This window comes from Protopterus annectens, chromosome 4.part0 (assembly GCF_019279795.1).
Source record: "Protopterus annectens isolate FY-2018-M chromosome 4.part0, PAN1.0, whole genome shotgun sequence".
Classification (NCBI taxonomy): domain Eukaryota; kingdom Metazoa; phylum Chordata; order Ceratodontiformes; family Protopteridae; genus Protopterus; species Protopterus annectens.
This window is the reverse complement of record NC_056733.1, coordinates 122,692,382-122,715,392: the sequence shown is the minus strand read 5'-3', so window position 1 is coordinate 122,715,392 and position 23,011 is coordinate 122,692,382. Positions and strand designations below refer to the sequence as shown.

The 23,011-nt window shown below is 38.9% G+C and overlaps 1 protein-coding gene across 1 annotated transcript in view; it reads right to left on the bottom strand.

Moving 5' to 3' along the window:
- LOC122799221 (autocrine proliferation repressor protein A-like) overlaps positions 1-23,011 on the bottom strand; it is a 660,522-nt gene that overhangs the window by 148,892 nt on the left and 488,619 nt on the right. The window contains exon 10 of the mRNA XM_044068140.1: positions 21,470-21,558. Coding sequence (XP_043924075.1) covers positions 21,470-21,558 — 89 coding nt within the window. The remainder of the gene's footprint in view (positions 1-21,469; positions 21,559-23,011) is intronic.

The following is a 23,011-nucleotide window of genomic DNA, read 5'->3' as shown; positions in this document are numbered from 1 at the left end:
ATCACCTTCTCATAGCAAATTATTAGAGATGATAGTGGATAGATAATCTTAAATTCATCCTGCATATACAAAATTGCATAAAAAAAAATCACCAAAAACTAGGGATGATTTACAATGCCAAAAACTTTTTCATCAATGTAACTAAAACTACACCTGCCACTACTTAACTCCTCCCCTCACTACTTTATGGTGCTTCTATTCCTTACTAACCTGCAGGCATCACAAAAAGCAAAACTTAAACAATGCTATAATAAATTGGCTAAATTTGCAGCAGCTACCCCTTTCATAGCCTACCTCTGTACAGCACTAAAAAGTCTAAATTGGTTAGAGCTATTCCATTAACTAACACATACACAGCTTCAAACCACCTATAAAATTATGCAGTATACACCTGCTTGTCCAATGCTAAATACCATTCTACACAATTATATTCCCAATTGGTCATTATGATCCTGTGATCAAAAACTCCTGTCTATCCACAAACCCAGTCATCCCAGTCTTTTAAGCCATTCTGAAAGGCTTTCTAGCCAAACTCTGGCTCTGTTCTTGCTCATTCCCAGGATAAACTATATACCTAAATATGAACTAGTACCTATTCATACCTTACTCCTCCTTACTCCCCCTTCTTCACTCACTTCCTTACTTTAATCAGTCATTCTCCTCTGACACTCTATCTAAATATCACAATGAAGAGCTCCTGCAAGTATGGCAAGTGCACGGCCCCAGAATATACAAATGCAATCAAAAAACAACAGGTCAGCACACACAGCTTGTTTGTGCTGGCTTGTTTTTTTGATTGCACTCTATCTAAATATGCCATAACCATGTTTTTTCTCCCACTTCATATTGTAGTTGTTGTTTGTATGACACTAACTTACTCTTAATTCCTCTAAGCTGGCTATCATTGTCATGTAACTTCTATATATTCTTAACCAATGTTTTTATATTGTGTCTAATTTGATATAATTGTTTAAACTGTAGATTTTTAAATTTGTATTGTATTATTTTTGAAGACTGTAAAATTATTGTTCTTAAAATGTTTTTATAATACTTTGGTGCTTTTTTCCCAGGCCTCTGCTGAAAATGGGGACTACTCAGTCAAACTTTCCTGAAAATGAAATGTCAGTAAATAAATGTGGGTTGTTTTTCTTTACTGAGTCCAAATATAATGCCTCCCTTCTCCAGAAAGCTCAGAGAAAAGAGTACAAAAAGTATAACATAAATCAGTGAATTGCTCAATATACCAAATTCATTGCAAACACTGCACTGCAATGTATTAGGGGGAAATGTAAAAAAATAACAGTTCTGAATTCCTTCATAACAGAGGACAAAGCAGCACATTTCCATAAGTAAAGTAAAATGGGAAGCTGAACCAAGCAACTAAAAATGTAAGTACATACTATGATGTTTTGTAGACAGCTTTCTCCCTCAGTATCATGCGTCTCTCATTGACTGCATATTCTAAATTTGAAACTGGATAACCTCAGGGGAAAGTGAAATATATGTTTTTTTTATAGGTTCATAGGTAGGTTCATAGGTAGGTACTAGGCTATTGGCCCGAGGGCTGACATAAGCCTAGCCAACAAGGTTCCCTGGCTTATGCCATCCAAGAAAGTTATTTGCCTGTGCCACTGTTGAGCAGAGACACAGAAGTGATCCCCGGGGTGTATTTCTTATTTCCCATCCACTCATCAAGATTTTTCTTGAAGAGTGCTAATGAAAAACTTTGCTTTACATAGATGGGTAGCCTACTCCAGAGTATGTGAAGTCTCTGGGATAGGAATCTATCCCTCCAGCATGTCCTGTTTATTGTGGTGACAAGGTTTACATCCCTAGAGCATGTAGCTCAGAGGGATTGGGATTTCTTTAGGTGTAGCATGTCCAACAGCTCTGGGTTTGACATAGCTTTATATGTTAGGCAGAGATCACCTTGGAGTAGACGATATGCTATGGAGTAAAGCTGGAGTTTTTTGAGACGGTCAGTGTAGGGCATTTGTTTGAGGCCAGTAATCCTCTTTGTGAAGTACTTCTGTGGCCTTTCCAGCTGCTGCAGATGTCTTGTGAAGTACATTCCAAAAGGGGTGTTGTACTATATAATGGGTCTAATGAGTGTTAAGTAGAGGGGAACAATGACCTCTTTTTTCCTGGATGCGAACGCTTTTATGATGAGGTGTGCCACGTAGAAGGACTTCCTGACTACTGTGGCGATGTGACTATCAAAGGAGAGACTACTGTCCACCTGGGTCCCAAGGTCTTTTATCACACATTCGGTGTTAAGTAGATTGCTGCCTATGTGATAGTTCATAGGTACAGAGTTTTTACCAAAGGGGATGACACTGCACTTTTTGGCATTGAGCCTGAGGCCATGGCTCTGACACCAGGACTCTGTCTCAGCAAGGCCCTTCTGTAGGATGCCCACATCATTTGGGGACTTGACTATGTTTCCTAGTTTGCAGTCATCTGCAAACATCATTAGCCAGAGGACCTCTGTGTTAGCGAAGTAGATACCAAACAAGAGAGGTCCCAGGACTGAACCCTGTGGTACTCCACTTGTCACTAGTTTGAGGTCAGATTTGGAGTCTGCAACTTTTACAGTGTGGGTTCTGTCAGTGAGCTAGTTGGCAACTCATCTTATGACGTAGGGATTTATACTTAGTTTAGTGAGTTTAGCTATAATTCCAGAATGGGGGATGGTGTAGATAGCCTTGGTGAGGTCAAGATAGGCTGTGTGAACCACCTTACCCTCATCTATGGCTTTGGTGACTGCCTCAAAGAAGTCGATCAGATTCAGGAGGCATAATCTGCCTTTCACAAATCCAAACTGAGTGGGATCCAGAGTTTGGAGGTTACCAATGTCTTTGTTTATGAGTTCCATGATGATACGTTCCATGGCCTTGCAGACCAAGCTCATCAGAACAAGTATATTTCAATTTGTCCAGGTTAAAATGCATGTCCTATACAAAAATTACTCTTATTAATGTAGTAAAATTCAGTTTTTTAAATGTACTTTATTTGCACCTTTTTTTCTTATTCAGTGTTTGCTACTATTTATTTATTTATTTATTTACTTACTTTTGGGGAGGGTTTCTTCCCAGGGCTCTACCATAATGGGTCTTCCCAGCTGGACATTCCAAATTAAATGTAAATAACCAGAAAATAAATGCATTAGCAAAATTGTTATGGGGGCTCGGTGTACCCCCCCATTGTAAACCCATGACCAAATTCTGTGGTATTCTCTGCCTAAATAATTTTGATGTTTGATTTACAGCTGCCATTTATTTAACCATGTTGCATTTTTAATTAGACATATTGGTAGTCAAAGAAAGCATCTAATTTAAGGAAACTTGAAAATTCTGGGGAATTAAATGTTCAAGCTTTCAGTCATTTGCTCTTCTCATTTTGGGGTTTTACTATATAGTAGACCTGCTTTTCATCTGGGATGGAGATAGTTTTAATACGGTTGCATGTACTATTAGATAAAGGAAATGGAAACAAAGTTAGAGAATTCAGAAATCCAAAGGAAAGGGTGGGCAGAGAGAATTTTGCGAGATGAATGGCTGAGCTAAGATTACCAGCAGCAAAGACAGAGTACATTTCATGCCATCCTGAATGGTCTTGAACTCCACACCCATCCAAGCACAAGAGACCTACCACTATTGCTCTGTTTAATACTGATTGGTGTCAGGTTAAGGATAATTAAAATATGAAGAAAAAATATAAAATAAAGTAAAGAATAAAAGAGAAAGAAAGAACGCAAGAAAATTATGGAAAATGTGTATGGATCAAGAAAGAAAATCACCTAGAAATGTTTAAATATTGCTATCACCTTGGTCAGTTTTGCTACTGGTCATTAGAAGGCTGTACTCAAACTACTAGTGATCAGCTTGATTTAGAAAATATGAACAGAAGGAGAGGATAAGAAGTTTGAAGAAAAAGTTGAAAGGTAATATAAGCAACTTAAGCAGAAGGTTGGAGACTAATGTGTACTTACTGTAAGTGGAGACTCAAACGTTTCACCTAAGATCTATCAATAGGTGAAGGTGCTAATGGTCCACATAAACAGGATATATTATCTACTGGCTTGGAGCTTAAACTGACCAAAGGACTGTGGAGCAGAGGATTTAGTATAAAGGGTTACTCACTCAAAAGATTTTGATATAACTATTAATAGTTTGAATATCAAGATATCATGGAGAGGCAGAGATAAACACAAGGAATAGTAGAGATAATATCTTCCACTGGGTTATCATACACAGACTTAGATATGTTCATTACCTCTGCCTTAAGAGACAAGACCGTACAAAAGATAACAAAACTGAATTTAATGTAATGCACCTTATACTTTCCATAATAACTCTACTAAATGGTAAATAAACCTGAAGTTCAAAACTAAACTGTAAATTCAGTTAGACAAGCAGTATCAGAGGTCTAACTCTTCTGCTGTACCTCATTAGCTTAGTAAAGCAGATGATTAGTTATCTTTGATAGGATTTTCCTGACTGGTTTCACATAAAACACTGAAGAACACCACAATGCCTTATTTAAGTAATAGTTTTATTACATTTCTCACAATTGGTAGTTGACCAAATTGGCAAGCACCTCCTGAAGTAGGACTGCAGGTGTCCTACTCTTCTTTTGATCTAGTCTTCAAAGGTTAATGTTACTGAATTTGTATGGTATGTTTATGTTTAGAAGTTTTAAGAAATATTCTGTTTTAATAAATCTAAAATTCTATTAGTCTGCAGTTGGTAAAATATAATTTAGTAGAACTGTACTGAGCTAATTTGGTGCTTTATGGCACTAGTATCTATTTTACAACTGTGCCTGCCTTTACCATTTCCATAGTTACTTAAATCATGTTAGTAAAATCCTTTTCCAAAGAATCAATGTCTGCTTCTGTTTTACAACTATACATGGTAGTTTTATTTTAATTTCTCTTCGAGCCTTTTGGGTTTCTAATACAATGATGGACTCTATTCCTATGTCTAAGTATGATTAACGTTTGTGAAATTAGTATTGTTTCAGTCTTTGTTGTTAACCAAAAGTGCTTTTCACAGCACCCACAATGTGCCCAGAATTAGCTCTTTCTGTAATTCATACAAAGTTATATGTATCAGTAGTATATCTAAATATATAAATTTATGAGACCCATTGATACTGCTATCTTTCTTCCACATTGCACATTTTCTGCATGCAAATCCTGGTATTTTATGACTTTGTGTCTCCATGTACGTAAGACACTGTAATCACTGGGTGTAGCAATTTCAATGATCACTGCTACTTTTGTCTTCTTTTCATGGACTACTATATCTGATTTTCTCGCATCTCTTTTTTAAACTGTTAGTAATGGGTGATTCCATGTGATATAAACTTCATTGTTTTTGGTAATGCTTTGTGGCTTATGTTTCAAATGCCTCTCAGCTACTTCAGTATTGTAATGTTTGCACAATCCCTAATGCAACAGTCTTGTCACATTATTTTGCCTATCAGTATACAGGCCCTCTGCCATTAGTGTATCACACCAAGCAACAAGATGTGGGCAGTTTCCAGTTCTTCTTTACATAACCTGCATTTGTCTGTTTTTCTCACATGTTCAATGGACTTTGTAAACCAATGTGTATGTAGTCTATTATCCTAGGCTGCCAATATTAACCTTTCATTTTCTGGTTTAAATTCACCTCTTATTATCCATTCCTGCATCAGATACTGATTGACAAGGCATTGTTCTAGGAGTGTTCTGCACTTGCAACTATATTTATGCCTTTTCTACATTTCTTGCCTTCTCGTCTTATCCTTCTCCTCATAGTCTTTCTTTTGTTTTTTGGCATATTCAGTTACTGCCTGATTTTTTCATCAATGTACACTTTCTGATTTTCACTGAAGTCATGACATTACCCCATTATGTGAGATATACTGAGGTAATGGCTAGTTTATGAAAGAAGCATGTCAAGTTTTTAACAATTGTTAAGTTTGCAGGTATTTTTTAGTTCATTGAGGAATGTTTCCATGAACCTATTTGGTAGAAGTCAACAGTCAGAACTGAAAACTTGCCCATATCAGCTCAGTCTGTACAATAATATCATCATCTTATTTTGGCTGTTTCCGTTAGGGGTCGCCACAGCGGATCACCTGTTTCCATTTCTTCTTGTCCTCTGCATCTTGCTCTGTCACACCAACCACCTGCATGTCCTCTCTCACCACATCCATAAACCTTATCTTAGGCCTTCCTCTTTTCCTGTTACCTGGTAGCTTCATTCTTAGCATCTTTTTCCCAATATACTCAGCATCCCTCCTTAGCACATGTCCAAACCAATGTAATCTTGCCTCTCTGGCTTTGTCTCCAAACCTTCCAACCTGGGCTGACCCTCTAATATACTTATTCCTAATCCTGTCCACCCTCGTCACATCCAGCGCAAATCTTAACATCTTTAACTCTGCCACATCCAGCTCTGACTCCTGCCTTTTTGTCAATGCCACTGTCTCCAAACCATATAACATAGCTGGTCTCACTACCCTCTTGCAGACCTTCCCTTTCACTCTTACAGGTACTCATCTGTCACAAATCACTCCTGACACTCTTCTCCACCCACTCCATCCTGCCTGTACTCTCTTCTTCACCTCTCTTTCACACTCACCGTTACTCTGAACTATTGACCCCAAGTATTTAAACTCATCCACCTTTGCCACCTCTACTCCTTGCATCCTCACCATTCCTCTATCCTCCCTCTCTCTCACACACATATATTCTGTCTTAGTCCTGCTAACCTTCATTCCTCTTCTCTCTAGAGCATATCTCCATTTCTCCAGGGTCTCCTCCACCTGTTCCCTACTCTCACTACAGATCACAATGTCATCTGCAAACATCATAGTCCACAGGGACTCCTGTTTGATCTCGTCTGTCAACCTGTCCATCACCATTGCAAATAAGAAAGGGCTCAGAGCTGATCCTTGATGTAACCCCACCTCCACCTTAAACACATCCGTCACTCCCACAGCAGACCTTACCACTGTCACACTACCCTCGTACATATCCTGTGCCACTCTTACATACTTCTCTAACACTCCTGACTTCCTCATAGAATACCACAACTCCTCCCTAGGCACCCTGTCATATGCTTTCTCTAAGCCTACAAAAACACAATGCAACTCTTTCTGACATTCTCTGTACTTCTCCATCAACACTCTCAGAGCAAACATTGCATCTGTAGAGCTCTTTCCCGGCATGAAACCATACTGCTGATCACTAATCATCACGTCTCTTCTTAACCTAGCTTCCACTACTCTTTCCCATAACTTTATGCTGTGACTGATCAATTTAATCACTCTGTAGTTACTACAGCTCTGCACATCACCCTTATTCTTAAAAATTGGTACCAAAACACTTTTTCTCCATTACTCAGGCATCCTCTCACTTATCTGGTTAAAGACTTCACTGCCATTTCACCTAAACACCTTCATGCTTCCACAGGTACGTCACCTGGGCCAACAGCCTTTCCATTCTTCATCCTCTTCATAGCTATCCTTACTTCCTCCTTGCTAATCCATTGTACTTCATGAGTCACTATCCTTACATCATCCAACCTTCTCTCCCTCTCATTCTCTTCATTCCTCAACTCCTCAAAGTACTCTTTCCATCTCCTCAACACACTCTCCTCGCTTGTGAGTATGTTTCCCTCATTATCCGTTATCACCTTTACCTGCTGCACATCTTTCCTAGCTCGGTTCCCCTGTCTAGCCAATCAGTACAGGTCCTTTTCTCCCTCCTTAGTGTCCAGCCTTTCATACAACTCTTCATATGCCTTATACTTAGCCTTCACCACCTCTCTCTTTGCCATGCACCTCATCTCCTTATACTCCTGTCTACTTTCTTCATCTCTCTGACAATCCCTCTTCTTCTTTGCCAACCTCTTTCTCTGTATACTCTCCTGTACTTCCTCATTCCACCATCAAGTCTCCTTGTCGTCCTTCCTCCCTCCAGATGTCATACCAAGCACCTTTCTAGCCATCTCCCTTACTAGCTCTGCTGTAGTTACCCAGCTATTTGGTAACTCTTCACTGCCACACAGTGCCTGTCTTAACTCATCCCTGAACTCCACCTCACAATTACCCTTTTTCAGTTTCCACCATTTGATCCTTGGTACTGCCCTCACACTCCTCCTCCTCTTCTTGATCACCAACGATATCATACAAACCACCATCCTATGATGCAACCCTCCTCATTTATCTGGGCTTGGGACCGGCACAAAGAAATGCACTGGCTTGTGCATCCCCAGTGGCTGGGTTAGTCTGTACAATAATATAATTATGTAAAAATGGCAGTTAGTGCAGATGGCTAAGGGTGCGCTGGTAACATGCTGCTTCTTCTTGTCTAAGGTTTCATTCCTTCAATCACCATTTGCTTTCTGTGTGACTCTGAGTATCACTTAATCAGATAGTTCCCTGGATAAAACTGAGAAGCTGGGCAAGGCTTCCCAATTGTCAGCTACAGTGTACACCTAGTAACTACCTATGCACATATTTGGCAATTTAGAATAAGTACTCTAGTGGCACTTTACTAGGCACAGCTATAAATTTACTTATATAGTGTTGTTTTTTTCAACTATTGCTTTAACTAACTGCATTATTGTTCAACACTATCTTCATGCTATGATGTTTATTATAGTCCAAATGCTATAATTTAATATGTTTCTAGGTGGGTGTCATATTTCCCAGGATTAAGGATGCATCTGCTGTTTTTCTAACTGTACTGCAGAGCTACAAACTCAGTTTGCATTATATGAGTTCTGATGCACGTTTTCTGTATTATTGCTTTATATATATATATATATATATATATATATATATATATATATATATATATATATTGCTATAATGCATTGATAATACATCTGTTGTTTTGCAATATTGTTCTACATTCAGTTGTCATTTATTTTCATGTAACATATTTTGCCATGCAGCCCACTTCATAGTTGAAAACGGTCTTCAGAGCAGTCCACTTACCCAGATAACTAATACAAACTAATCAAATAAATAAATACATAATTTGCCAAGAGGTTTGGAGACCAAAGATTAACTGGTTAAGGGAGTGTATGCTCCAGAATGACCTTTGCCCTCTTCTAAGAAAGTATAGAGTAAGTTACAGATCTGGTCTACCAGTCTTGGCCAAATGCTCTCATTGGGAAGAACCTTGCAGCTGTTCAGCAAAAAGCAATTCACATTTCATCTATAATACAGGAGATGATATCCAGGAAATTTAAATCAAATGCATGCAGAAGTGTTTAAAATAAATGAGATACTGGAGGAACATATAAAGTCAAAGGCTAGAAAATAAGAAGTAGAAGAAGCTTTAAATAACTATTCAGATAATCTGATAAAACTGCAGATATCAGAGGCTGAAAAGAAGGAAACAGTGGATGAAATTAAGCCTTATCAAGAGGAGTTGTTTCAAAAAGTAGTAGAATTACAAGATAAAAACACTCAGAGAAAATCTGAGATTTTTTTTGCCATACCAGAGGAACTGAAAGGAATATGCTGCATTAATTCTATGAAAGTATACATAAGAAAATGGATTTGGTATCCACAGCAGGATTTGATAATTAAGAGGGCACACTGCATATATATCTGGAATATGGACTTGAGAAAGCAAACAATACCTACATTAGTAAAGATGCAATCATACCAACAGAAAGAGCTGCACCTCACAAAACTATGGCAAAAGGGCAACATATTAAAACAAGAGACATCAGGAAAATGATTATACTCTGTATACCAGTCAGAAGAATTAGAATATTTTTACCAGAGGATCAAATACATTTTTGGATGCAAACACATAAGGAGAAAATAAAACAAAAGTTTAACCAACAAAAAGTTAGCCAGCAAGCTGAACAGGAGGGACTTTGCTTTTCAATATTCTGACAATAACAAAGCCCATAGAGAGATATTGCCAGTGAGACCTTTTTTATTTTCCAAACAAAAATGCTTCGGTGATAGAAAAAAAATCCTTGGAGCTAAACAGAAGAATCAGATCTACCTTGTACTAGAACCAGAAGCCAGTGCTGAGAGACCAAGATAACCAGGAAGAAGACAAGCAAACACGTAAAATTATTGAATAAATGAGAGAACTGTAAAGCACAACCTCAATAAATGTAGTTCAGACACATAAACTATGATTATGCAAGAATTAGTGGTTGAAAAAGTCTAGAAGTTTGTTGATTATTTTGAACTGATGGGGAGCACTCTGAAACATAACCCCTTATATATTTTGTGACAAAAGAGGTACTGCCAGCACAGCTAGCTTGAATTTTGTAAATAATCATAAGTCATTTCTGCATATCAAATTGATTTATACAATATGCTTGTGTTACAAATGTATTAGAACTGTATGTCATAGGTTCATAGGTTCATAGGTTCATACTAGGCTATCTACCCAAGGGCATTTATAAGCCTAGCCCATAGTTATGTGGCTTTCGCCACCCCTTTAGTTTGAATAAAAACTATGCCTATCATTTTTCTGTGCCTCTGTCAAGCAGTGACACTGAAGTAATCCCTGGGGTATATCTGCGATCTCCCATCCATTGGTCAAGATTCCTCTTGAACAAGGCCAGCGAGGTGCTCTGCCTCACATGTACCGGGATTTTGTTCCACAGCATAGGGAGTCTCTGGGTGATGAATCTGTCCCTCCAGCACGTTCTATTTATAACCATGTCAAGGTTTAAGTCTCCCGCCTTGTGGTTCTGAGGGATCTAGATTTTTTGAGGTGAAGCATATTCATCAAATCTGGGTTTGACATGGCCTTATATGTCAGGCACAGGTCACCTCTGAGCAAGCGGTATGAGACTGAATAGAGCTGGAGTTCTTTCAGTCGGGCAGCATAAGACATATTTTTGAGACCCTTTATCCTTTTGGTGAGGAACTTTTGGGGCCTTTCAAGCTGCAGCAGGTGTCTGGTCAGATACATTCCGAACGGGGCATTGTACTCAATCATATGTCTAATGAGTGATGAGTACAGGGGGACGATGACCTCCCTTGATCTAGATGTGAATCCCTTCATGATCAGGTGGGCGATATAGAAGGTTTTCCTAACTACTTTAGCAACATGAGTGTCAAACGAAAGGCTACTGTCAACTTGGGTCCCCAGATCCCTGATGGCTTTTTCTGTGCTCAGTGGATTGCCACCAATATGGTAGCTAGGGGTAACCTTGTTTTTCCCAAAGGGTATGACTATGCATTTTTTGGTGTTTAACTTCAGGCCATGGCTCTGGCACCAGTTATCCGTTTCTGTGAGGCCCTTCTGGAGGATATCTGTGTCAGATGTGTTTTCGACTATGGCGCCCAGTTTGCAGTCATCTGCAAACTTTGTCAGCCATAACCCTCCTGTGTTTGCTTGTACTTCAGAAAAGTAGATGCCGAACAAGAGTGGACCCAGGACTGAGCCCTGTGGGACACCACTTGTGACAGGCTTTGAGTCTGACATGGCTCCAGCAACTCTGACCCTGTGGGTTCTGTCACTTAGCCAGTTTGCAACCCATCTTGTGATGTATGGGTTTACATTCAAGCTGATGAGTTTTTCGATGATACCTGAGTGGGGTATTGTGTCGAAGGCCTTTGCCAGGTTGAGGTAGGCTGTATGGACTGCCTTTCCCTCATCAATGGCCTTGGTGACTGTCTCGAAAAAGTCAACCAAGTTTAAGAGGCAGGATCTGCCTTTGACAAAGCCAAACTGGGTTGGATCCAAAGTCTGCAAGTTCCCTATGTCTTTATTTATGAGGTCCATTATGATCCTCTCCATGGCTTTGCAGATAAGGCTTGTCAAGCTAATGGGGTGGTAATTTCCAGGGTCTGTGGAGGCACCGCCCTTATGAAGTGGGACCACAGTCGCCGTGCGCCACTCCTTGGGTATGTATCCTGAGGTGAGGCTAAGATTAAACAGCTGTCCTAACTGTGGGTTTAATTCCTTGTTGAGTTCATGAAGCACACAGCCGGGGACACCATCCGGTCCCATGGATGCTGTGTTTTTTGCCTTAGTGAGGGCAGTTCTCACCTGGGCGTTGGAGATGTTTGGGGGGCTACAATCCTCTGGAATAGATATCTCTCCTTTTGGGGGGGAGGGGGGAGAAGTTTGCACTGAACCTGTCAGCCAGTATGTTAGCAATGTGTGTAGGTTCAGTAATTTTCACATAATTTTGAACTAATTCTGAGCATATCTGGGAGTTTCCTCCTGTCTATATCAAACTGATTTGTACAGATGTTTGTGTTGTAAGGGTATTTGTGGAGCACTTGTGTTTGAGATGTATCTACAGTGTGCCCTACTGCAGAGAACAGAAATGTACATGCACTATTGTAACTGTCTAAATGTATATGTTGTAACAGAGGAAGCTGGAGGTTAACCTCAGTCCAGCAAACTTTAGAAAATGAAAAAATGAATCACTTTATAGGCTAGGCCAGCCACTGGGGATGCACAAGCCAGTGCATTTCTTTGTGCCGGTCCCAAGCCTGGATAAATGGGGAGGGTTGCGTCAGGAAGGGCATCCGGCATAAAATTTTGCCAAATCATACATGCAGACAACAGTACAGAAATACATACCGGATTGGTCGAGGCCCGGGTTAACAATGACCGCCACCAGTACTGTTGGCCAACAGGGTGCTGGCAGAAATTGGGCTACTGTTGGCCGAAGGAGGAGAAGAGGGGGAAGGCATGCCCAAAGGCAGGTAAAGGCGAGGACTGTGATAGTGAGGGTCAGAACTTTGAATGTTGGCAGTATGACTGGTATAGGGAGAAAGCTAGCTAATATGATGGACCAAAGGAAGGTTGGTATATTGTGTGTGCAAGAGACCAGATGGAAGGGGAGCAAGGCTAGGTGTATCGGAGGTGGTTTCAAATTGTTTTATCATGGTGTGGATGGGAGGAGAAATGGCGTAGGCATTATCCTGAAGGAACAGTATGCTAAGAGTGTTTTGGAGGTAAAAAGAGTGTCGGATAGAGTGATGTTTATGAAGCTGGAAATTGATGGTGTAATGATAAATGTTGTTAGTGCATATGCTCCACAAGTTGGGTGTGCGATGGATGAGAAAGAAAAATTTTGGAGCAAGTTGGATGAAGTGGTGATGACTGTAACCAAGGGTGAGAGACTGGTGATTGGAGCAGATTTCAATGGGCATGTTGGTGAAGGAAACAGAGGGGATGAAGAAGTGATGGGTAGGTATGGTGTTAAGCAAAGGAATGCAGAAGGTCAGATGGTAGAGGATTTTGCGAAAAGGATGGACTTGGCTGTGATGAATACATATTTTAACAAGAGGGAGGAGCATAGAGTAACATACAAGACTGGAGAAAGATGCACACAGGTGGATTATATCTTATGTAGAAGGGCCAGTCTGAAGGTGATTGGAGACTGTAAAGTGATGGCAGGGGAAAGTGTAGTTAGGCAGCATATGATGGTGGTTTGTAGGATGACATTGGTGATCAAGAAGAGGAGGATGAGTGTGAGGGCAGCACCAAGGATCAAATGTTGGAAATTGAAAAAGGGTAATTGTGAGGTGATGTTCAGGGAAGAGTTAAGACAGGCACTGGATGGCAGTGAAGAGTTACCAAATAGCTGGGTAACTACAGCAGAGCTAGTAAGAGAGATGGCTGGGAAGGTGCTTGGTGTGACATCTGGAAAGAGGAAGGAGGACAAGGAGACCTGGTGGTGGAATGAAGAAGTAAAGGAGAGTATACAGAGAAAGAGGTTGGCGAAGAAGAAGTGGGATTGTCAAAGAGATGAAGAAAGTAGACAAGAGTATAAGGAGATGAGGTGCATGGCAAAGAGAGAGGTGGGGTAGGCTAAGGATAAGGCGTATGAAGAGTTGTATGAAAGATTGGACACTAAGGAGGAAGAAAAGGACCTGTACCTATTGGCTAGACAGAGGGACCGAGCTAGTAAAGATGTGCAACAGGTAAGGGTGATAAAGGATAATGAGGGAAACATACTCACAAGCGAGGAGAGTGTGTTGAGCAGATGGAAAGAGTACTTTGAGGGGTTGATGAATGAAGAGAATGAGAGGGAGAGAAGGTTGGATAATGTGCGGATAGTGAATCATGAAGTGCAGTGTATTAGCAAGGAGGAAGTTAGGATAGCTATGAAGAGGAAGAAGAATGGAAAGGCTGTTGGTCCAGATGACATACCTGTGGAAGCATGGAGGTGTTTATGTGAAATGGCAGTGGAGTTTTTAACTAGATTGTTTAATGAAATCTTGGAAAGTGAGAGGATGCCTGAGTAATGGAGAAAAAGTGTTATTGTACCGATTTTTAAGAATAAGGGTGATGTGCAGAGCTGTAGTAACTACAGAGGGATTAAACTGATCAATCACAGCATGAAGTAATGGGAAAGAGTAGTGGAACCTAGGTTAAGAAGGGAGGTGATGATTAGTGATCAGCAGTATGATTTCATGCCAGGAAAGAGCATTACAGATGCGATGTTTGCTCTGAGAGTGTTGATGGAGAAGTACAGAGAAGGTCAGAAGGAGCTGCATTGTGTCTTTGTGGATTTAGAGAAAGCATATGACAGGGTACCTAGAGAGGAGTTGTGGTATTGTATGAGGAAGTCGGGAGTGTCAGAGAAGTATGTAAGAGTGGTACAGGATATGTACAAGGGTAGTGTGACAGCGGTGAGGTCTGCAGTGGGAGTGATGGATGCGTTTAAGGTGGAGGTGGGATTACATCAAGGATCAGTTCTGAGCCCTTTCTTATTTGCAATGGTGATGGACAGGTTGACAGACGAGATCAGACAGGAGTCCCCGTGGACTATGATGTTTGCAGATGACATTGTGATCTGTATTGAGAGTAGGGAACAGGTGGAGGAGACCCTGGAGAAGTGGAGATATGCTCTAGAGAGAAGAGGAATGAAGGCCAGCAGGACAAAGACAGAATATATGTGTGTGAATGAGAGGGAGGATAGAGGAATGGTGAGGATGCAGGGAGTAGAAGTGGAGAAGGTGGATGAGTTTAAGTACTTGGGATCAACAGTTCAGAGTAATGGTGAGTGTGGAAGAGATGTGAAGAAGAGAGTACAGGCAGGATGGAGTGGGTGGAGAAGAGTGTGAGGGCAACATATTAAAACAAGAGGCATCAGGAAAATGATTATACTCTATATACCAATCAGAAGAATTAGAATATTTTTACCAGAGGATCAAATACATTTTTGGATGCAAACACATAAGGAGAAAATAAAACAAAAGTTGTGACAGATGAATACCAGTAAGAGTGAAAGGGAAGGTCTACAAGAGGATAGTGAGACCAGCTATGTTATACGGGTTGGAGACAGTGGCATTGACAAAAAGGCAGGAGTCAGAACTTGATGTGGCAGAGTTGAAGATGTTAAGATTTGCACTGGGTGTGACGAGGATGGACAGGATTAGGAATAAGTATATTAGAGGGTCAGCCCAGGTTGGAAGGTTTGGAGATAAACCCAGAGAGGCAAGATTACGTTGGTTTGGACATGTGCTGAGGAGGGATGCAGAGTATATTGGGAAAAAGATGCTAAGGATGAAGCTGCCAGGTAACAGGAAAAGAGGAAGGCCTAAGATAAGGTTTATGGATGTGGTGAGAGAGGACATGCAGGCGGTTTGTGTGACAGAGCAAGATGCAGAGGACAGGAAGAAATGGAAACAGTTGATCTGCTGTGGCGACCCCTAACGGGAGCAGCCGAAAGAAGAAGAAGATCAATACCTAGTTCTTCTACTTTATCGATTAGTGTTCTGGTTATGACCCTTTCAAATGATGAAGTTAAGTCTATATAAATGACATCATAGCTTTTCATTTATAGCTATTATTGTACTGTTATAGAACATCGTGTTACAGGTTGTTATAGACCTATTTTCAATATATGCATGCTGATATATGGTTTCAAGTCCAACCCTTTCCAGTTCTGACAATAATTTATCCAAAATAACCTTCTCAATTATTTTCCACAACATGAAAGTAAACTTATAGGTTTGTATGACTCCTGGTTTAGCCTACTTCCCTGCCCCTGAAAGATACTTTTAACAAGTACATATCTCCAGTCTTGAGGAATCTCCCCATATTTAAATGACCTAGTAAATAGCAGACATAAAGGTACTAGAGTGTTCTCAGGTCATTACTAGTAATTCTGTCTCCTCCTGCTTTATTTGGGCCTAAGTTGTATAGTTCTTTTTCAATATAGTGTAATTTAATTTCAGTATCTGAGATTACCTGGATGTTAGTAGGACAATTTATCACTCCTTTTGTGGAGCCAAATTACTTTGCATAATATTTTGTAAATATGTATATCATCTATTGTGTCTGAGAATAAATTTTGGAATCTACACACAATTTATCAAATTGTATGTGTTTACTCCTACTTTATTTTATGTATCCATAAAATGCTTCCCTACTGTGCTCAATATCCTTATATACATTTTCTTCATTTTTTTAATCTTACTTCACTGTATGCTTAACTTGTCTGTCCAGCTTGTTTGCTTTAGTTTTCAAAGTTATACTTCAACCTCTTTACCATTTATTTTCTTTCTTTTTTTGTCTCTCACCTTAATCAAACATCCTGTTCTTATGGGAATACATCCTGAAGTTGTATGCCTAGATCCTGGTGTTAATTATTTTTTTGATTTTCATTTTGCATTCAAAAATTTCTCTTTCAAAACACCACATTCCTTCTACAATTTTTCCACTGAAAGCTTCACTCCAAACAGTTTTACATAGTGGTGATTTTACTTCCATATAATATGTTATTCATTTTTTGTGCATTGGTTTAGATTTCAGTTTGGCAGAATTATCTAGCAATAACTTAACCTTTATAACATCATGATCACTACACATTAACTGTGGTAAAACTTAATATGAAGGAACAGTCATTTCCTTAAGAACACAAACAATGTCTAATATGTTCCATTCCCCTGGTAGTATTTTTACCAGTCGGAAGTAATTGTTTTCCTGAAAATTAGTTGTAAATAATTTCCTTACTAATGTTGAATCAATATTATTCCAGTCTGTTTCTGACAAATTTAAGTTCCCAGCCACTATTATTCTTCCCACTAGTGCTTCATGAAAAAAAATTATGAATTCCTCTAAGTCATTACTTGACTTTGGTGGTCTACACATTCCAATAATAGTTATATGTTCCAGGGTTGTATATGTTGTCACAGTTACACAATCTACAGTATTGGTGTTAACAATGAACATGTAATAATCACAAATCTCACAACAATTTTTAATCTGCATCACCTCCAGTTGATTTTTTGTTAGAATGCCTGTTACAGTAAAAACATTTATAAAAGACATAACTGGTTTCCAGTCATTGTTCTTTAACCATGTTTCACAAACAATAACAACATCAATCTTGTATCAACATAGCAAATTTTCCAATAAAAAAACTTTATTACTAATGTTACTACCATTAACAGCTGTTAGAAATACATCAACTGTTGTTATCTGTGAACTGTTAAAATTTTTAACTTCACAAAAATCCAGCCCTGTGTTTGTCAAATATTACAATGTATCTGCCCCGACACATGCACACCATCCTGTCTAAAGACATGTGTGCCCCAAATTAGGCTTGGTTGCACTACACATTTCCACTTTTTAAAAGTGCCATTTTTTTATGTAGGCATTTACCTAAAATCTTTTCATTCACAGTGACCTGACTTTCCTTTCTGTATGTGATTTGTGAAAAATATATCTGGATGCCTATACAAGCTATGCTATCTAAGAGGGCTGTAAGTTCCATTCTAACAATCAGAGAGTCCTTGCAGATGAGATTGTTTGTACCAACATGAATAAAAACAGCTCCATACTTGCTTACATTAAGGCATTCTAAGGCCTTCCTCATATACTGTATTTTTGCTGCTGGTAAGGATAACACTGTTTGATGTTCATTATCTTCTCTGATAATTTAAGTAACAATTCTTCTAATAATTGAATCTCCTTTTACAAATATATCACGTCTGACCAAATCTAAAGAATCTCTATCTCCTAATTCTGGTCCATCAGTTGTTACAAAGCGTTGAGACATAAACAGGGACTAGAATTTTGGATACAAGTCCTTAAGGACAATAACAAAAACATGAAGAATATTATATTCATAAATCAGAAGTAAATGTTGTAGAAACTATACCTGTGTAGGAATGGAGAAAGAAGATTTTACCAAAAAGGATGTCTACAAGTAGGGGGTATAGAAAAATAGGCAAGAGGGGATTTGAATTTACTTAAGGAAATTAATAAAGGAACCAGGGTAATAGGAGCTCAGGAATGAAATGTAATAGCATCAGATGAGGCAATGGATAAGTTTTATCTGGAGGTTATAGACTGCTTTCCCTATCAAGGATTGATAACAGTATAGATAAAGAGAAAAGGATAGGGAGTGCAAATTGGAAAAAAATAGCTCTGGCAGAGTTTTTAGCTGAGTCTAGAACAGATGATGTTGTTAAAAATGATAAGGAATAAAACTTCCATAATAGATTGTATGATAACTTTAAGAATCAGTCAAATGAGATTAGAAAAGATAGGAAAAAGAGAATGAAAAGTGAATTTATGAAGGAAGAATGATAGAAAATATATAAGGCTGGCAAGTATGCATCAAAGTCCAGAAGGTTTAGAATTTTTGCATGGAAATGTTTGCATAGATAATTTATACCTCAAGGATTCATCACAGGATGTTTCCTTAGGTAGGTAGCAAACGCTGGAGATGTGATGGGGAAAGAGTGTTGATTGGGAACATATTTTTGGGAATGTAATATTTTGGCAGATTTTAATTTCCAACAAAGTACTTTGATAGAAATGTTGGGGAATAAATGGTTCTGAGGAAATGATTCTTTTGAGCTAGGATATAAGATTCAAATTGCCAAGACATACTAAGACCTTTCTAGGTTTAATGATATTGGCTGCAAAACAAACAATTACTATAAAGTGGAAATGAAAGTCATGCTCCCAAAAATAAAGGAATTTCTCTGTAAAATAAAGTGAATAAAAGAACTGAAGGTGGGATATTTAGAAAAAGGAATTTGTTGGAACAATACACGTAGAATAATGTTCAGAGGAGAAGGAGTGAGGTTTAAGGAAAGACATAAATGGAGTAATGTATATATGATGGCGTGAATAAAAATTGTTAAAAAGAAAACATAGGTATACTGCATGACAATAACAATATAAACTGTTATGGTTAGTTTTCCTTTCTATTAATGTATGTTAATCTATGTTAAAGTTTAAAATGTAATGATTTCATAAAGGTATTTGGAAAAAAGCTCCCATTACTTCTGAACTATAGCAAGGAATTTTGACTAGTTTCTTACTGCAGTTGCTAGCATGTAAAGTGATTAAACACCTGTAATATCAACCTTGGCTGCTAAAATGACTGTCAGTACTACACTTCATGACTGGAAAATCTTCTAATGCCAATTATGGCTCCCCTAGCAGCTTATTCTCTGTCAGCCATCCCCTTTGCTTCATCATAGCTGCAGTACTAACCTCAACTTTAACTTTATATTTATATGCTTAAATCACACTATACAAAATATGTGTGAAGCAATAAATAGAGCAGAAGTGAATACAACCTATTTCAACCTATATGAAAATATGCCATAGGTGGATTGTACACATTAAATCTGGCAGTTGGTGCAGAGGTTATGATTGTGAGCTTTAGTCCCTGTGGTGCAGGGTTTGATTCTCTCAGCCTTCATTTGCCTCTCAGGTTGCCTGTGAAAAGGGACTTTGTATCCAGTGGGCTTACATGATTAACAAATAGGATTATTATACAGGTGGGAGGGTGACGGTGTTTATCTTGCAGACACAAGGTGCAGAGTTTGATTCTTACATGGGGTAATTGGGTAGGCTGAAAATGGCCCACAAGGGCAGCTAGCCTAGCACTAACCTATGAACCTATAAAAATATCTAAGCAAATGTACTCAGTCTACATACACTACTGACAATTCAAAATGAAGCATAAAATATAGTTAATTTATTCAAACTGTAAAAATATAAAACTAAACTCTTTGTAAGTCAATAAGATATTCAGTCTGCGGGGACAGCCCAGTGGTGCAGCGGGTAGCATTGTAGCCTCACAGCAAGAAGTTTCCCATTCTGATTCTCAGATGGGGTATCATCTGGGCGGGCTTGCCCTCCCTGTGTTCACATACGTTTTCACTAGTTGCTCTGGTTTCTTCCCACGTTCAAAAAATATGCTGTTGGTGGATTACACACATTAAATTGGCCAATGATGCAAGTTTGTGTGCATGTGTGTGGTGTAGAACAACTGCAGAAGGGCTAGCCACATATCTGTACAGGATTATCACTATTGATGTGACACCCCAACCCCATGTGCAAAAATGAGAAAAAGGGGCTGTGGATTGATGGATAGATGGCTGGATAGAGTAAAACATTCAGTAGATGATCATAGAAAAAGAAAAACCAAGCCACTAAGTTAAAAACTGCCATCACCAAAATTAATAAAAATAACATTAAGTGAACAAGTACCAGTGCCATTAAGTTAGCAGGAGCACACACAACCAAAATTCAAAACTGCTGCAACCAGAAACATTGTAACATCTGTCTCAAATGTTGAAACAAAGTTCCAAAATACAGAAGGCTAACTGCAAAAAGCACCACACAGTCAATAAATTTTGAAGTTCCCCAGGAACCAAATACACACACACACACACACACACACACACACACACACACACACACACACACACACCACTAATCCCTGTAATGCTATAATGCTGTCACACACACACCACTAATCCCTGTAATGCTATAATGCTGTTACCACAATCCTAGTCACTGTAATAGCCATACTGAACATAGTCAGCAAAGCTATTCAAAGATCACAGTTCATTCAAAGGTGAATCATAGTTCAGATTCATTGCAGTCTTAGAATAACATTAAGAACAGTTTGAAGTACTGCAAAAAGTATTTTTGAAAACAATCCCAGGCACTATATCAGAAATCCTTTGTGCTGCAACCTAAAAACATTATTAGACAGTTTCAACACTGAAACAACATTTTCTAAAAGGCACTGGACACCAAATATAGAAGAAATCCAAATGCCAAACTTCACAATCTCCACACAATTATCAATGTTTTAACAAAAGTCAGAAGAATAAACCAAAAAATACTCTGTCTGCAAGGCGCTAAAGGAAAATTACAAACCTGACCAAGGTTGATCTGTTCTACTACATTTGTTGGCTTTCACTGCCTCATTTGAGCAAATGTTGCTGAAAATGCATTCAGTAAGACAAGCTAATAATCAGTTTTCACTCAGATCCTGATTCCTAAACCTACAACTTTACTAGCATTATTTTTATAACTCAGTTTTAAAGAGTCAAAGGTAAATAAATAGAGAACGTGTAACTAAATTTGAACAATGCTGTTCTGTTGTTTTCCAGCATTCATCAGGACCTCAAGTCACTCTCATGGCCCAATTCATTCTGTTTGATTTTAATTGAACTGCTGGTGTAGCTTTACCTTTTATAATCCAGGGTTTTAGCATGGTATGCTTGGATGGTCAAGGGCTTCGTATCTGTGTAAAAGTAGATGGCCGCTGTTTTGTCAGTCTGAAAAAATAAACTGCTAGTTAGACTGAATGACAGTGCTCAAAGGCCAACTAATATAAGTCATGAAGAACAATACTTAGGATTTAAGAAAGCAAAGTACACATTTATGTGTGTTTTATTAAATATTTCTTTAATATTTTTGCTAACTATTCTTACCTATAAATTCAAATACACCAACATGACTGACACACTTCTAACAATAGCACCAGAGGAAGAATACTTCTATCAGATGAATCCATCAGGCACACAGTTGGTGAATCATTTTACAGCTGTCCTTTCTCAGACCTTTTAAAATGTTCTCCACCAATTCTTTCTTCCTAGTCTAAGGCTTAAACCGTTTCCATTTACTATGTGAAATGGAAGAGAATTCCATGCCTCCAATACTCAATCAGCAACATAATATCAATCTATACATCTGTCTGTGTGTCTGTCTATCTATCTGTGACACCTCTGTACTGGCCCAGTAATCAAAGAGCCTCAATCCTCACCACTAGCACCAGTGAGGGACGTGCACATTGGTAGGATGACAAGTACACACACAGTAAAGTACCATTTCCCTTAAGAGGACACAGAGATCACAGTTAGTCTGGGGCTGGTTTCTCCCTCTTTCTCCAGATCCCCAGTAAGACTCCCCACTGGCACAGCTATAGAGTTGATCCTTAGCCAGGGTTCCAAGCCAAGTCCTCCCAGCACTCTCTCTGTCCAAACCGTGCTTTGTGTCCCTGCCCAAGTAGCTGACACACACACACTTTGGGGTTTGATTTATACATAAAACACATACCTGGGAAAGGCTGGCACAGGTTTACTAGCTATGCCCACTTCTGCCTGGACCATAAGGTAGTTAGCACTGCCACCAGAACCTCTTATCAGCTACTTTAAGGCCCTTCCCAAAGGGTGACCTATCTTACTGTGTAATGTTACTATTATCCAGATGGTAAGTGTGACCAAGACCAAAGCTATTTAGGAGTAGCCTGTACAGTGTCACCAAATACATATGCAAGTACTCTGAGAGCTTAACTATCTCTAAACAAACTAGCCACAAATAAAAGGTTTAAATAAATTTAATAATAAATAATAAAAGAATAAAACAATAGACAAACAACACAGTGACTACAGAGTTCAGAATCACAGGAAATATTTTAAAACAACATTGCAGGATAGTCTCAAATAAATACAGAAAACATCTAAACTAATCTTTACTATATTCCTATCTATAGCTAAAAGACACTTTTCCCTAGTTACTTATTATTAGCAAGACACAGGCAGAAGTGCTGATGAGTGGGATGTTTCTAGGTTGAAAGACAAATACAAAATGCCCAGACTCACTCTCTGAGGTAGTTCTTAAATTAACAATACACGTTACTGCTGGGTTATCCAGGATGACATCACTCTTTGTCACCTGCCTTCAGTTCCCATGCTAACAGAAACGTAGAATTTAGCACCTCTGTGTCAG